This window comes from Bos javanicus, chromosome 1 (assembly GCF_032452875.1).
Source record: "Bos javanicus breed banteng chromosome 1, ARS-OSU_banteng_1.0, whole genome shotgun sequence".
Classification (NCBI taxonomy): domain Eukaryota; kingdom Metazoa; phylum Chordata; class Mammalia; order Artiodactyla; family Bovidae; genus Bos; species Bos javanicus.
The window spans coordinates 22,875,763-22,893,970 of record NC_083868.1 but is presented as its reverse complement, the minus strand read 5'-3'; the positions used below and the strand labels follow the sequence as shown (position 1 = coordinate 22,893,970).

Genomic DNA, 18,208 nt, shown 5'->3' with positions numbered 1-18,208 from the left:
CCACAGAGTCCAAAAGACTGTTCTATAAATTTAAAACAAACACCACAACATTTTACAGAAAGGAAGTTTAAGAAAATAGAACATTTGAAGAAGTTTATGGAAAAATTTATAACAAAAATATTCTATAATATAGTTATAACTTCTTTATTCATAGGTTGATGTGGAATAATCTAAAAGTAACATGCTTATTACAGAGATGGATGAATGAATGGATGGGTGGATGAAAGTTTAATTAACTAACCTAGGTGTGAATGAATATCACTAACATTCATGAGGTAAAGACAGAATTTAATCAAACACAATATAAGTAAAACATTGCCTATCTTATAATTTTTAAAAAATGTCTAAAATAATCCCCAAATGTTTCACTTGTTTATTTATTTATAATGGAGAAATCTGTAAGTATTGAAATTAAGCTCAAAACTATTCAGTAGAACATTATTCAATCTTGGATAAAATTGAAGCAGTTCAAAGGAAAATGATTATTTTCATAAATGATTACTTTGTAAATCTATGAGCTCCTTCACAGCACTCAAAAGGCAAAATTTGAACAATCATACTATGTAACTCCTAACTATAAAAATATTTGTCCCCAAATATTAAAATATCTTTTAAAATTAAATTTAAAATTCAAATTAAATTTAAAAATACAAATAGTTAAATAATCAATAACTAATATGAGCAATTATTTATTGTTCCAGTAACACTGAAGGAAAATACCAAGGATATTAATTTTTTATGTTACTGTCCATCTTTGTGAACTCTTAAGACTTTCTGTTTTATTCATAACCTTTCCAAAGTTAAGTAATTTTAATTATGAAATCATTTATTATTAATAAAGTTTTTTACACCTGGCTGCTAATTTGCTCTTCTTAAGACTTTTTTTAAATAAAATGACATAGTTTTGCATTAATAGTCAAGGGTATTTCTCTTAAATATTTAAAGAAAATCTAAAAATCACAAAGGTTAATATATTAATGTTATTTTTATAAGGTTTTTCTATGTGCTGAGTTTTAATATATTTTTGCATTATTTTAGACATTAAAGGATTTCAAATTTTTTGTAACTGATTCTTTGCTTCAACTGGGAACTTAATTAAATTATACTTTCCTTCTGCATGTCTGTCCACTTACACACACAAGTATACATTCTATTAATAATATACAAATTCTATTCTTTTAGTTTTTCCTTCTTAAGTAGACTATAATGCAATGCTTATTTTAATGAAGAAAGATGTAAATTTTTCTTACTTGCCCTTTATACTACTTTGGGAAAATGCAAAGTCAGTGGGAACTAAATTTAGCAATTACCTTTCAGCTGACAGAGTCTTCTGATGTGGGAGTCATTCTCAGATTTGCTGGGTTCCTGCCAAATTGTGTCATTCACAGTTTTTCCCTCTAAAGTAAAGCAGAAGATTGGTTAGAAGTCACAGTAACATCTGTCCAGTAAGTGTAGGAAATTCGATATCAAAACAAATTGAGCACACAGGGGTAGCATGGTAAGTAATATGTTGAGAAAGCATCGTGGTCCATTCTGGAGAGTTCTGGTCCCTCATGAATACAACCAACGTCCTGTGGGCTCCCCCTCTTTTTTTTTCCTATGAACTAAATAAGGACCTACACGTAGATGGTAGAAGGTTGCTACTGAAATACTCTTGAAAACTTTTGATTACATTATTCTTGGAGTATTTTTCTTGAATTAATAACCATTTATTTTTTATATATCAAAGTAGCTCCATCCTCCACATTCTTCATTCTTTTTAACAAAATGGTTAATGAAGTATATCGAGAGAACATTGAGCTATTTCAAGAAACTCTAAGACCCTTGACTGGGAGAACAATCAATTTCTTCTAAGTGTTAGCTTTGTTCTCCCAACACCTGGAGCAGGGTCTAAACATGCTGTAAAGAACTGAACTGCACCAGAATGAAGAACTGGAAGCCCTTCTAGTGAATGTCGCTCAGTCGTGTCTGACTCTTTGCGACCCCATGGACTCTGCAGTCCATGGAAGTCTCCAGCCAGAATGCTGGAGTGGGTAGCCATTCCCTTCTCCATGGGATTTTCCCAACCCAGGGATTGAACCCAGATCTTCTGCATTGCAGGAGGATTCTTTACCATCTGAGCCACCAGGGAAGCCCAAGAATACTAGAGTGGGTAGCCTAACCTTTCTTCATGGAATCTTCCCAACCCAGGAGTCCAACTGAGGTTTCCTGCATTGCAGGCAGATTCTTTACCAGCTGAGCTACCAGGGAAGCCTGGAAGCCCTTCTAACCTGCTTACAAAGACTAATCATCCCATATGTTGTACCACATCATTGATAAAGCAAAGTTTAAATAATGCAACCAAAGTATTACACAAACTCAGCAGGCTGGGCTGGTTTTTATTAGAGTGTAATTGCTATACAATGTTGTGCTTGTTTCTGCTGTACGATGAAGTGAATCAGCTATATGTATACACATATTCTGTCCCTCTTGGACCTCCCTACTGCCCCACCCACATCCCACCCATCTAAGCTCTCTGCATTCTACAGCAGTTTCCCACTAGGTATCTATTTTACATGTGGCAGTATATACAGATAGGTCAATGCTACTCTGCCAATTCTTCCCACTCTCTCCATCCCCTGTGCTGTGTCCACAAGTCAGTTCTCCTGCTGTGCTGTTTTTAAAGTCACTATTTCCTTTGATATTTGACTACAGAGAAGGCAGGTGATCATCAAAAACTATGTTATAGAGTCTTGTGAGCACAAACTGAAAACACTATGACAATGGCATATATAAATGGAAAACAAAAGTTGGCTTGCTTCCTTTCATTTCAGGCCATACACTATTCAAATCAGGGCTGACATTCAAAATATTTAGCAGCTACTGCTCACAGGGCCTTGACAAGTGAGACAGAACTCAGCTCCTGTGGATATTACCACTGGTGGAAGATCAGACCCTATTAAAATGCAGATGTCCTTAGTAGATGCATCCATAGATGATCACCACTTTGGTCTGAGTGCTTTTCATACCCTATCCAGGAAACTGGCTTTCAAAAGAGGAAGACTGGGGTTTGAGTATCCAACTCCTAAGCCCTGCTGGGGAGAAAGTGTGCCCACCACTCTGAAAAACTCCATAAAAAAATGAATTATTGAGTGAATAATCCAGTTGTCTTGTCACTACAAATGTTTTATAACTAGTGACCCCCTATCATCCAAATGGCAAAGAGAAGCATCATCTATTAACTTTCTAAAAATAATTAGATTTTTAATTCAGAATCTGCCTGCAATGCAGGAGTCCCAGGAGACTCAGGTTCAATCCCTGGGTTGGGAAGATCACCTGGATGAGGGCCTGGCAACCCACTGCAATATTCTTGACTGGAGAATCCCATGGACAGAGGAGCCTGGCGGGCTACAGTCCATAGGGTCACAAAGAATTGGACAAGCCTGAAGCGACTTAGCATGCACTAGAATTAAAATACACATCAAACCAATTGCTTCTGTTATTACTATGTATACTATAGCCACAAAAACTGAAGAAAATCGCTGGTACTTGAGATGCTATGATAAGTCTTTTATAATTCAACCATTGTTTATTTCATTCTTAAATTCCTAGCTATGAAAATATAGCTAAGAGATCATCTTGACTATGGGCCCTCCAAGCTAAAGTTGGGAAACTGGAAGGTAATCAGCCAATAAAAGGTTTTTGTTTTTTTTTTAGTATAAAAGGAAATAATTCTGAATAAGCCAATAGTTTTTTTGTCTTCAGTTCAGATCAATTGCTCAGTTGTGTCCAACTCTTTGCAGCCCCATGGACTGCAGAACGCCAGGCTTCCCGTCATCACCAGCTCCCAGACCTTCTCAGATTCATGTCCATCAAGTCAGTGATGCCATCCAACCATCTCATCCTCTGTTATCCCCTTCTCCTGCCTTCAATCTTTCCTAGCATCAGGGACTTTTCCAATGAGTCAGTTCTTTGCATCAGGTGGCCAAAGTATTAGAGTTCCAGGTTCAGCATCAATCCATCCAATGAATATTCAGGACAGATTTCCTTTAGGATTAATGGCTTTGATCTCCTTACAGCCCAAGGGACTCTCAAGAGTCTTCTCCAACACCAGAGTTCAAAAGCATCATTTCTTTGGTGCTCAGCTTTCTTTATGGTCCAACTCTCATATCATATATCTCATCCATATATGACTACTGGGAGAACCATAGACGAAAACCATTTGACTAGACGAGCCTTTGTTGGCAAAGTAATGTCTCTGCTTTTTAATATGCTGTCTAGGTTGGTCATAGCTTTTCTTCCAAGGAACAAACGTCTTTTAGTTTCATGGCTGCAGTCAGCATCTGAAGTGATTTTGAAGCCCAAGAAAATAAAGTCTCTCATTGTTGCCATTGTTTCCCCATCTATTTGCCATGAAGTGATGGGACTGGATGCCATGATCTTAGTTTTTTGAGTACTGAGGTTTCAAGCCAGCATGTTCACTCTCTTTTTTAACTTTCATCAAGAGGCTGTTCAGTTCTTATTCATTTTCTGCCATTAGGGTGGTGTCATCTGCATATCTGAGGTTACTAATATTTCTCCCTGCAATCTTAATTCCAGCCTGTGCTTCATCCAGCCTAGCGTACATTCACATGATGTATGCTGCATATAAATTACATAAGCAGGGTGACAACACACAGTCTTGAAATACTCTTTTCCCAATTTGTAACCAGTCCATTCTTCCATGTCTGGTTTTACTCTTGCTTTTTGACCTTCATAGAGATTTTTCAGAAGGCAGGTAAGATGGAGAAGCTCTATACAGTCAGCAAAAACAAGACCGGGAGCTGACTGTGGCTCGGATCAGGAACTCCTTATTGCCAAATTAAGACTTAAATTGAAGAAAGTAGGGAAAACCACTAGACCATTCAGGTATGACCTAAATAAAACTCCTTATGATTATACAGTGGAAGTGAGAAATAGATTTAAGGGCCTAGATCTGATAGATAGAGTGCCTGATGAACTATGGATGGAGGTTTGTGAAACTGTACAGGAGACAGGGATCAAGACCATCCCCAGGGAAAAGAAATGCAAAAAAGCAAAATGGCTGTCTGGGGAGGCCTTACAAATAGCTGTGAAAAGAAGAGAAGCAGAAAGCAAAGGAGAAAGGAAAGATATAAACATCTGAATGCAGAGTTCCAAAGAATAGCAAGAAGAGATAAGAAAGCCTTCCTCAGCAATCAATGCAAAGAAATAGAGGAAAACAATAGAATAGGAAAGACTAGAGGTCTCTTCGGGAAAATTAGAGGTACCAGGGGAACATTTCATGCAAAGATGGGCTCAATAAAGGACAGAAATGATATGGACCTAACAGAAGCAAAAGATATTAAGAAGAAGTGGCAAGAATACACAGAAGAACTGTACAAAAAAGATCTTCATGACCAAGATAATCATGATGGTGTGATCACTCACCTAGAGCCGGACATGCTGAAATATGAAGTCAAGTGAGCCTTAGAAAGCATCACTACGAACAAAGCTAGTGGAGGTGATGGAATTCCAGTGGAGCTATTTCAAATCGATGCTGTGAAAGTGCTGCACTCAATATGCCAGCAAATTTGGAAAACTCAGCAGTGGCCACAGGACTGGAAAAGGTCAGTTTTCATTCCAATTCCAAAGAAAGGCAATGCCAAAGAATGCTCAAACTACCACCCAATTGCACTCATCTCACATGCTAGTAAAGTAATGCTCAAAATGCTCCAAGTCAGGCTTCAGCAATACATGAACTGTGAACTTCCAGATATTCAAGCTGTTTTAGAAAAGACAGAGGAACCAGAGATCAAATTGCCAACATTAGCTGGATCATGGGAAAAGCAAGAGAGTTCCAGAAAAACATCTAGTTCTGCTTTCTTGACTATGCCAAAGCCTTTGACTGTGTGGATCACCAGAAACTGTGGAAAATTCTGAAAGAGATGGGACTACCAGACCACCTGACCTGACTCTTGAGAAACCTGTATGCAGGTCGGGAAGCAATAGTTAGAGCTGGACATGGAACAACAGACTGGTTCCAAATAGGAAAAGGCTGAGTATGTCAAGGCTGTATACTGTCACCCTGCTTATTTAACTTATATGCAGAGTACATCATGAGAAACTCTGGGCTGGAGGAAGCACAAGCTGGAATCAAGATTGCCGGGAGAAATATCAATCATCTCAGACATGCAGATGACATCACCCTTATGGCAGAAAGTGAAGAGGAATTAAAAAGCCTCTTTTTAGTAAAAAGTGAAAGAGGAGAGTGAAAAAGTTGGCTTACAGCTTAACATTCAGAAAACTCAGATCATGGCATCTGGTCCCATCACTCCATGGGAAATAGATGGAGAAACAGTGGAAACAGTGTCAGATTTTTTTTGGGGGGGGGGGCCTCCAAAATCACTGCAGATGGTGACTGCAGCCATGAAATTAAAAGACACTTGCTCCTTGGAAGGAAAGTTATGACCAACCTAGATAGCATATTCAAAAGCAGAGACAGTACTTTGCCAACAAAGGTCCATCTAGTCAAGGCTATGGTTTTTCCATTAGTCATGTATGGATGTGAGAGTTGGACTGTGAAGAAGGCTGAGCACCAAAGAATTGATGCTTTTGAACTGTGGTGTTGGAGAAGACTCTTGAGAGTCCCTTGGACTGCAAGGAGATCCAACCAGTCCATTGTAAAGGAGATCAGTCCTGGGTGTTCTTTGGAAGGACTGATGCTAAAGCTGAAACTCTAGTACTTTGGCCACGTCATGTGAAGAGTTGACTCATTGGAAAAGACTCTGATGCTGGGAGGGATTGGTGGCAGAAGGATAAGGGAACGACAGAGGATGAGATGGCTGGATGACATCACCGACTTGATGGACATGAGTTTGAGTGAACTCCAGGAGTTGGTGATGGACAGGGAGGCCTGGCCTGCTGCAGTTCATGGGGTCACAAAGAGTCGGACACGACTGAGAGACTGAACTAAACTGATTCCTATCTCTTGAAAAATTTTCCAGTTTGTTGTGATCCATACAGTCAAAGGCTTTGGTGTATTCAATAAAGCAGAAGTAGATGGTTTTCTTGAACTTTCTTGCTTTTTCTATGATCCAACGGATGTTGGCAATTTGATCTATGGTTCCTCTGCCTTTTCTAAATCCAGTTTGAACATCTGGAATTTCTCGGTTCATGTACTGTTGAAGCCTAGCTTAGAGAATTTTGAACATTACTTTGCTAGCATGTGAGATGAGTGCAATTGTGTGGTAGTTTGAACATTCTTTGACATTGCCTTTTTGGGATTGTAATGAAAACTGACCTTTTCCAGTTCTGTGGCCACTGCTGAATTTCCAAATTTGCTGGCATATTGAGTGCAGCACTTTCACAGCATCATCTTTTAGAATTTGAAATAGTTTTACTAGAATTCCATTCCTTCCACTAGCTTTGTTCATAGTGATGCTTCCTAAGGCCCACTTGCCTTCACATTCCAGGATGTCTGGCTCTGGGTGAGTGATCACACCATCGTGAATATCTGGGTCATTAATTTTTTTTTTTTTTTTGTATAGTTCTTCTTTGTAGTCTTGCCACTTATTATTTTCTGCTTCTGTTAGGTCCATACTGTTTCTGTCCTTTATTGTGCCCACCTTGTCATGAAATGTTCCCTTGGTATCACTATTTTTCTTGAAGCGATCTCTAGTCTTTCCCATTCTATTGTTATTTGTCATAGCCATTTAAAATTAGAATAAAACCACATTTCTTTTTTAAATCTCTTCTATATAATTCAAAGACAAATCAATTTGTTTTCATTCATCAATTTCGGTTACTTTATGGCATTAACAGAAGAAAATCACTCTTAGAGAAATAGAATGTATCATGTGCATAAGAAATCTTATGAATTACTAACCAAATACTTTACTTTCAGACATAGATCTCCGGATTGACCTAGAAGAATAAAAGAAACAGATATTTAAGTCTAGATTTAATAAATGATGTTTTAAGTGAAAGAGAAATTAGATCACTTAGACATGAGTGCAAAGCCATGGTGAGCAGAAATAAATTCTACCTCTAAGTAAGTTTTACATTTGGACCTGAATTTTCCTGAGCCTAGATGACAAAGTGTAGTTAATCAAAGTATAATCTTGGATTGGAAATTTTCATGCAATATAAAGAAACATTCACAAATCTCAGCACTCCCAACCCTGCAAAAAGAAAACAGTAGGCCATTCTATATGAGTGTACCTCAAAATAATCAAATAGTTCTTCTAAAAATAACTATATTCAATAAATACAGAAAAATACTGCAATTTGAATACAACCACTGTATAATCCCTAATAAAACAATGAAAAATGAAATTCCTCAGTCTTGTCCAACTCTTTGCGACCCCATGGACTGTAGCCTACTAAACTCCTCTGTCCGTGGGATTTTCCAAACAAGATTACTGGAGCAGGTTGCCATTTCCTTCTCCAGGGACCTTCCTGACCCAGGGATCGAACTCAGGTCTCCTGCATTGCAGGCAGACACTTTACCCTCTGAGACACCAGGGAAGCCCAATAAAACAATAAATGTGTGCAATAATCGCCAATTCTAATTAAAGTTTTTAATTGAAAGGCTGATGGGCAACGTGTGCTGGATGGATCAGTCTGATACCATCTGAACCCAATACGCAAGTTTACAGTCATAAAAATAGAGACAAGCCGATATATGAGCTTCCCATGTAATGCAACAGGAAGTATAAAGTCACTGATGACCTACTTTAAAAATAAATACATAAGACAGAAATAACTTGGATCTTATCAAGCCTTATGAAACTTTAATCTTATCAAGCCTGGAGATCTAACTAAAAATTTACAGTAAACAGAACAGAGAACATGTGTTTAAAACACACACACACATAGGATGCAATCAGTAAAATTCAAACTATAAAAAATTCCTCAGAAAGAACAATTCAGTTTTTTCAACAAATAAATGGGAGGAGAGACCTATAAATTGAGAAACACGAACAAAATGCAATGCATGAGTCTTCTTTGGATCACGATTCAAATAAACCAGCTACTATTAAAAAAAGCACTTGAGGCTACCAGACACATTTTAACACTGACTCTAGACTTGGTGATATTTGATTATTTTTCTTATTTTGTTCCAGTGTAGTAGTTATGTTTTTTTCTAAATGTGATGTTGTAGTTATGCTTTTAAAAATAATTCTTGTGTTTTTAATGATATAGTGGAACATGAAATTGTATGTCTAAGAAATGCTTTATAAAAATCCCAGTGTGGGTGGTGGGAATGGTGAGTCAGGTGGGTAGAAATGAAATAAGATTGACTATAAATTGATACTTGATTGTGTTAGTCAATTTACACCTTCGGTGAACATAAGCATATTGTGTATGTATAAACAATTTTGTTATAACTGGGGTGTTTTCCATTATTCACCTTTTTTAAGCTCAGGTTTATAAGCAAACTCCTCCATATAGAGTGTTTCTTTTTTCTTAACCATGTTATTTTGTTTTGTTTTAATTTTTTACTGCAAAATACTTATTCAGGACATCTCTTGGGAAGTAGCAAGTGTTCCAAAAAAAAGCTACTTATAATATTATAAAGTGAAGTAGGTGCATAATGACAAAAGGGATTATTCTTTTTAGGGGAGTGATGGGCAAAAGAATTGAGGGACTGAATAAAGTTTTCAAGTTTAACTGGTAGGAATTTGCAAAGCACGTTAATTGATTTGGCTTATGTTTGAAAAACCTAGTTTAGTCATCATCGGGTGCTTTCCCTCTCATTTATCCTGCTTCTGCCCCTCCATGTTTGGGTATCATCTAATCCGTAGAAGCATCAGTCATAAACCAAAAGCTGCAATTTTGTGTAAGTATTTGATTTGGGATTAGCGAGTTCCTTATCCGTGGATAGAATAAACAGTTACATAGGAGGGGCGACTTTTAAGACTGATAAGAGCCCTGATTAAAAAACCCTTCTTTATTCCTACTCATGCTTAAAATGCCACTGATGTAGTTTAAGTAGCTAACTATGGCTGAAATACAACTACCCTGGCAGGTGCTCTAAGCTGTTAATCATGCAATTACCTACTTACTATGGATGCATTTTATATCCTTACTGGGAGAAAGCTTTTAGCAAGAAAGGGAGGAAAGACTATGAAAGCACAAAGTGCTTTGTGGGTGGAGGTGGGGGCAGAGGGAGGTTTGGGGGCTGGTAAGAGCTGTCAAAAAAGACTACATCCAGAAGAAGTTCACATATTGACAATTTAGTCTCAGACCATTCCGGGGTGCAAGGAAGTTGTTCTTCTGTATCATCAGCAACCAATCTGGAAATTTCCCCATAAACCAACTTCCTGCTTCTATGTATTTCCTGCTTATTAGTTAAAAATCCCATTACCTTATGCAACATGTGTGTGTCGAATCCTCTGGCAGCTTGATGTGCTGAATACAAAGCCAAGCCTGACCTAAATAACCCAAATCTCTTTGCAAACACATTTTTATTTGGATTAGAAGAACTCCAGAAGATTAATAGGTCACCAATAGAAACATGTTTTCAAGTAGGCTTCCACTTTAATCTGAACCTAGTTTAGACACGTTTCTTCTTCTGAAAATTTAATTTTTGCATCCTTGTCTACAGCAATGTCACAACACCAGTTTCCTATGCATCAGCATAAATATAAATGGTAGCAGAGTAAAGTATACCTAGATTGGTAAGTGACGATTTTTAAAAAGCACTTTGACAGGAAACCCACTAAAATATTCCATTCAACATTATAGAACTAAGAGAACATAAAGTTTTCAAAGTAAATTTGACTTACTTTCTTTTTGTTTTCCCATTCTCAAAATTAGAAACTTCCTGTAAAATAAAATAAAAAGTAAAATAAAATAATACCCCAAGAAATCATAAAGATAATTCAAGTATAGTTTATCTTTGAGTATAATCCAAATGGAGTTCACTTTGCCTTGTCCTACTAAAATGACTGTATTTTTAAATATATTTAGTATAATCATGGTTCTGGTTTTTACTTTTTTCTCTATTTGTAACTTTGATACATGTTTACCTTAGTGTAAGCCCTTGACAGTTAATAAGCAAATCCTTTAAACAAAACTCTGTAGTTAAATCCTTGTAACCTCAACTTTATATCCTCCATCAACCCTTCAAGACCACAAGGAAAGATATATACGAGTATGTTAATTACATTCTCTTCTTTTGAGAAAGATGGACAGTAGCTTACCACAAAACCCCAAGTGTGCTGAAATACACCTGTGATTCATCCAGGCTTTTTCTTCAGAGAAGCTGATGTCATATCCCTTACACCCTGGCAGAATACAATGTCAACATGTCTTTCACCATCCATCTTTGAAAGGGCTTAAATTGCTTCTAGGCACCTTTAAGAACTCTCTTCAGATTTTCTCTTTATCATTCATCCAGTCTTTCATCCTAAAACCATTTATGTATTTGGTGTCCAAAGTGTTTTTTGAACACATGTTATATGATAGGCAGCAGACCATGTTCTGAATAATTTTTTTGGTGTGGTAGGAATTTTTATAGTAAAGAATTTGGGGACCAATATTCCATATAAGGAGAAAAACATAGAAGCTAAAGCTGAAAGGAGTGGTGAACAAAAATCAGAAGAAGGAAAGCACTTTTTTTTAAATTAAAGTGTGCTTGATTTACAGTATGGCATTTGTTTCAAGTATACAGCATAGTATTTTTTGCAGATTTTACTCACAGTTGGTTTTATTACTGCAATGCTTGAGAGCCTGAGTACTGTAAAATCCAAGATAAGCTTTCCCCTACATAGTAACTGAGGGGGCCCTTCCTCAAACCCTTATTATGTTTTTATCAAGATTTAACTTCAAGGACAATTTGAATCACCTATTTCAAGTTGTTGAGTAGAACTGAAAACCCATCTGCTGAAGCAGTCAGTCCCCAAACTTGAACTACTTTTGCCAAATTAAGATGCCTATGGATCACCTAGAGGACAGTCTTGTAGAAGAGAGTTGGGCCAGAAGTAAAGATGAGGGAGTCATAAACCAAGCCCTGACATGAGTTGGAATAGCAACAGAACCTTGAGGAGTTAGTGGTCAGATTGATCACTCCTTCGATTCTCTATGCTTTGTTATCATGTGTCCTAAAAGTAATCAATCTCTATTCATGGTCTTTTTATGAAATTCAGTCTTGGTCTAAATGCCTCTGACCCTCAGCCCAGAAGCTCATTATGTCTTTTCCCTCACAATCAGCAGACACACCAGTTTTGTGAGGGTCATCAGGAAAGGGGATGGCCACCTATCTTTGTGTGGCCGTCATATATATGATATATTCCTATCATATATATTTGGAATTTAGCTAGGAAGGACCAAACTTCCCGTCCCCATAAGCATGCAGTTTGGGTCAATTATGTCTCAAAAATCTGAATCCATTGTCCCAGAGTCACATTAATCTGTGTACATGAGTGTAGATAAATCTCTTCAGATCGCAAATCTTGTTCTCTTCAGAATACTTCTGTCTCTTTTGAGTATGTTGAGAAATGGTTAACTCTAAACTAGTTAACCAATACCAAAGACAGATTTGAAACAAGAAAGATAAGAAATGTTAAATATCTTTCATATTTGTTATCACTTGAAACATATTCTTTTTGAATCCACTTATTGTATCAATAATTCACTGTTTTTTTGCTACCAAAGAGATTAATTCCAGATGACACAAAACTTGTGTGAAACTGAGCTCCAAGTGTTTGAATTGGGGAAGAGGGCATATTATTCAAGCAGAGTCTCCTGCTTCACCTGGGTGAAGCCTTGGCTAAGTTAATACAATCAGATTTCAATCCTACACAAAGCTGGTTAAATATACATGGCTACCGATGTGGTGAAAGGGACACAGTTACATTAAGAGATGAGGTTTAGAGGTATCTGGACCAAGATTGAAAAAATTTCATGTAACCATACTCGGATACTGGTAATTTTTAAAACAAATATTGTCACAACATTCTCTAGAGACTGTCTACTTTATTCTGTTTTACTGGAATCCAGGTCATCCAATTTTTGCTTGTAATGAATCAGCTTAGGTTTGGGGATCTTTTACTAAAGAGTTTTCTTTTACTGACTACTTTGAAAAAGATTTTGAGCTAGAATTTCTTTGGAATCTCTATCAAAATGAAAGAGACAATGTGGTGCTTCTTAGGGAACCTGTGTCCTACAAGAGAGTAGGAGAGTGAAGCACACGAAATGTGCTTTCAAGTGTGATGATATGAAGGAAAAGGATTACTCAAACAGGGCAGAAGACGTCTGTTCCCTGGTGTTGCTTAGTAGTAAATGACTACTGAACTGGTTAAGCAATTTTTAGTACTGCTTGTACCGGACAGTCTGCTTACGTAAGCAGACTGTCACATGCTTCGGAGTTCAGACCCTAGGGTCTTTATTCCTGGAGGGGCAAGTCCAGAGACACTACACACAGCTTTATTTCAGAACTATATCTGTGTGTGTGTCTGTGTGTGTGTGACACTCTGAACTACAAAAGGGAAATATCACTTCGGAGAGTCAATGAAGTCATTCTGTCTACTCCATTAATTTGACACTTGCCATAAATACCAGGTAAAGCGTGCTCCTATTAGCCTTTATTATCCCTTCAGTCAAGTACTAATTATTAGTCTTATCTTTCATTCATTAGGGAATTTGTAGCTTAATTTAATTTTTACCCCTGGCAAATTTTAGGAAAATAAAAAAATGAAATGTAGACAAATTATTATGAATGGGCTGGTAGAAACTAAAAAAGTATGTCCAAGCTGTGTTATTTTTCAAGTAGAAGAGGGTAGGCTCTAGGAGCAAAGCGCTTTCACATAACTATGAAACTAGATCAAATTAGGGAAAATTTAAAAACAATTTGAAATGAAAAAAGAGAAGATGCCTTTTAAAAGAATACAGAAATTTTGGATACCAACTGCCATCTATCTAGTCTCATACTGTGGGGTTGAGACTGTCCTTTGGGGTTGAATCTAATATGTGCATGTTTCTTGCATTATTGGTTTTTAAATCTTACTTTCAAATCACAAAGTCAAAAGGAAAAATGAAGCGAATATGTCAGGACTTGTTGTTGCCAAGCTAATGGAAATGTGAAAAGTATTTCTGTACAGAGAATATTGATTGACAGTAAATGATGGTGTAAATCCCATGGTGAGTTTTTAAGACTGAAGAGTTGATGAGATCTGACCTTTGATTTGCAGATGAATAAATTGAGGTCCCAGATGGTAAACTGACTTGTCTAGGGTCACACATACAGTGTTTACCTTGGTTAAACGCTAGGCATTTTCATCGCTCCCATATATTCCTTAAAATAATATAATTCATTCATTCATATATCCACAGTTGATTTAACAAACATTAATTGAGCATCTATTATGTACCATACACTCTTTTAGAGTCAAAAAGGTATTGCAACTGGTTCTTCTCTCAAAAGCCATAATCAATGACTACTGCTCTCAGCAGGAGGGTCCTGTTGGATTTCATGATTTTTCTAATTTTGAAGATTAAATGAGCTAGCCTTTATAAAATCTCCAAACCAATGAAGGTACTTACTGATGTTATTTCTCATTAGATTAATTATTCATTAACGGTTACATAGAATTCCGATATTGAGGCAGGAGTTGAACATAAATATGATACACATAGTTGTATACATACATATACTTCTAAGTCACTTCAGTCGTGTCCGACTCACTAGGCTCCCCCGTCCCTGGGATTCTCCAGGCAAGAACACTGGAATGGGTCGCCATTTCCTTCTCCAATGCATGAAAGTGAAAAGTGAAAGTGAAGTTGCTCAGTCGTGTCCGACTCTTAGCGACCTCATGGACTGCAGCCTACCAGGCCCCTCCGTCCATGGGATTTTCCAGGCAAGAGTACTGGAGTGGGGTGCCATAACTTCTTATTTAAATAAGCTAACCCAATTTCTTTTATTTCAACTCATTCTCTTGCAAGAATAAAGCCAATTCACTTGCATAATTAAAATGATTTTAATATCAAAATGCCATTATTCCAAGATTGCTGCACCCAAACTGAATGAGCCTATGTCTGGACATTTCTTAGCCTTTTAGGCTTCAATAAAGGTCCCACAGATGTTCAAAAAAAGACATGGAAATTCACAGAAGTTCCTTTAAGAAAATTCTAAAAGGCATCTAGCAAAGAGGATGCTTATGATGCTTATAAAGTGGGTTAATTTTGCAGTGCATTGAAAGTCACCAGAGAGATGAAAAAATATGTAGCCAGCTTTCAGCTCTGTTCTGAAAACAAGGAGGAGTTTTTTGTGCTGGATAACAAACCATTTCCCTGTGAAGGAGGCCTGCAACCCATGAGTTCTTCCATGCTGCCTGTATACCTGATTACAAACATGTGGAGAAAAATCACATGAAGAAGTCTCCTAAATTATTGAATAGACAACACCACAAAGAAAATGTTAGTAACTATAGCTAGTCTGAGCCCAGGAGGTTAAAGCAAATTGCTATTGTTTTTTCTAATTTCTTGATTAACACAGTATCAGAATAACAATGGCAGAATACTCATGGATTTTCAAGCATAGTTCCAAATGCTTTATATGTAGTAATTCATTTAATCCTCTCAACAATCTTGTGAGGTTTATATTGTTATAATCATCTTCAATGTACAGATGAATAAACTGAGGAACAGAGCAGTTAAATTGCATAAGGTCACATAACCAGTAAGTGGTAAAACTGAGATTTTATGCCTGATGCCTTAATGAGTACACAATACTACTTCTATGCATGCATGCATGCAAAGTCACTTCACTTATCTCCGATTCTCTGAGACTCTATGGACTGTAGCCTACCAGGGTCCTCTGTCCATGGGATTCTCCAGGCAAAGATGCTGGAGTGGGTTGCCATGCCCTCCTCCAGGGGATCTTTCTGACTCAGGGGTCAAACTCACATCTCTAAGTCTACTGCATCGGCAGGTGGATTCTTTGCCACTAGCGCCACCTGGGATTACACAGATAGAAAATCCACCCTTCATCTAGATCAGAGATCCCATAAATGAACGCTGTTGGCCAGAAGGGAGAGTGATGTGAAAAAGAAGAGAAAATATAGTGCTATGTGCCACGACTGGGCTTCCCTGGTGGCTCAGATGGTAAAGAATCTGCTTGCAATGCAGGAGATCTGTGTTTGATCCATGGGTGTGAAATACTCCCTGGAGAAAGGAATGGTTGCTCACACCTGTATTCTTGCCTGGAAAATTCCATGGACAGGAGAGCCTGGCAGGCTACAGTCCATGGGGTCACAAAGAGTCGGACATAACTAAGTGACTTTCACTTTCACTTTTCATATGCCACTATTAAACAGAAAACTCAGAAAAAATATTCTTAACAAAGCAATACTATGAATAATTTAGTATTTTTGCACATAACCTTTTATTTAATTTTTGGTGGAGTATAGTTGCTTTACAATGTTATGCTACTTTCTGCTGTATAGCAAAGTTGTACATATATCCACTCTTTTTTACGTTTCCTTCCCATTTAGGTCACCATGGAGCAGAGAAGAGTTCCCTGTACTGTACAGTAGGTTTTCATTAGTTATCTATTTTAGAGTAGTGCATCCTAGTCTCCCAGTTTATCTCATCCCCTTTGGTAGACATGTTTACTTTCTACATCTATATCTACTGTATTCTTGCTTTGCAAATAGTTCATCTGTATCATTTTTCTAGCTTCCACATATAAACAGTATTATACAGTATTTTTGTTTCTCTTTATGACTTTACTCTGTATAACAATTTCTAGGTCCATCCATGTTGCTGCAAATGGCACTATTTCATTCCTTTTCATGGACAAGCAATATCCTATTGTATATATGTACCACATCTTCTTCACCCATCCATCTGCCGATGGATATTTAGGTTGCTTCCATGTCCTGGCTATTGTAAATAGTGCTCCAATGAACACTGGGGTGCATGTATCCTTTCAAATTATGGTTTTCTCCAGATATTTGGTCAGGAGTGGGATTGCTGGATTATATGGTAGCTCTATTTTTAGTTTTTAAACAAACCTCCATACTGTTTTCCATAGTGACTCTACCAATTTAGAGTCCTACCAACAGTGTAGGAGGGTTCCATTTTCTCTATTCATTCTTTAGCATTTATTTTTTTAATATTTCTGATGATGGTCATTCTGACTGGGGCTTCCCAGGTGGCACAGTAGTAAAGAATCTGCCTGGCAATGAAGGAGATGCAAAAGATGCAGGTTTGATCCCTGGGTTGGCAACATCCCCTGAAGGAGGAAACGGCAACCCACTCCAGTATTCTTGCCTGGAAAATTCCATGGACAGAGGAGCCTGGTGGGCTACAGCCCATGGGATCGCAAAGGAGTTGGACATGACTGAGCATGCATGCACGTATTCTGACGAGTGTGAAGTCATATCTAATTGTAGTTTTGATTTGAATTTCTCTAATAATTAATGATGTGGAGCATCTTTTCATGTATTTTTTGACCATCCTTATGTCTTCTTTAGCACAATGTCCATTGAGGTCTTCTGCCAATTGTCTGATTGGGTTGGATTCTTTTTTTAATTGAAATACAGTTGACTTAAAATGTGTTAGTTTTAGGTGTGCAGCACAATGATTCAGTTATATTTCATTTTAGACACATAGCATGTACTCTTTTTCAGATTCGTTTCCCTTATAGGTTATAATGAAATATTAAGGATAGTTCCCTGTGCTATACAGTAGGTCCTTATTGGTTATCTATTTTATATAGAATGAATATGTAGTTTTATTTGAAGACAAGTGTATGAATAGTAGATTGATGCGTTTTAAATGCACTAATCATTTTGTGAATGCCATCATCATAATCATCAAAGAATACCCAGTAATTTATGATGGCACATTTAATTAAAAACCGGCACTTTAGGAATCATTGAATTTAGATGCCAGACTTCACATTGGAGCCCCCACAGTATATGACTATAATAAACCTATAGTTCTCAGGGAAAACAGATTTTATCCCCCCATGAGAATGCATTCAAGAAGCAGCAGCAGAAGCAATATCAGTTCATTCTGATGTGAAAAGTAGACTTTCTTGCCAGCCCGTCTAGCTCCTGTCAAAGAGTAATAATCCTATGTGCTAATGAATTCTGATTTCCTCAAGAGAAACAGGTGGTGTATGGTATCCCCACAAGGCTCATCATCTCAGGGCAGATCTTAGAACTTGCAGCACCTGGAGAATGCATGAGTACTATGTCTAACCCATCAGGGACAGGGC

General features: G+C 37.4%; 1 protein-coding gene across 1 annotated transcript in view; it reads right to left on the bottom strand.

Annotated features, from left to right (window-relative positions):
- The window catches only part of LOC133254875 (putative uncharacterized protein ENSP00000383407), a 54,604-nt gene that overhangs the window by 13,894 nt on the left and 22,502 nt on the right, over window positions 1-18,208 (bottom strand). Inside the window, exons 3-5 of the mRNA XM_061429265.1 lie at window positions 10,770-10,807; window positions 7,865-7,902; window positions 1,311-1,397 (exon numbers count right to left, since the gene is read on the bottom strand). Coding sequence (XP_061285249.1) covers window positions 1,311-1,397; window positions 7,865-7,902; window positions 10,770-10,807 — 163 coding nt within the window. The remainder of the gene's footprint in view (window positions 1-1,310; window positions 1,398-7,864; window positions 7,903-10,769; window positions 10,808-18,208) is intronic.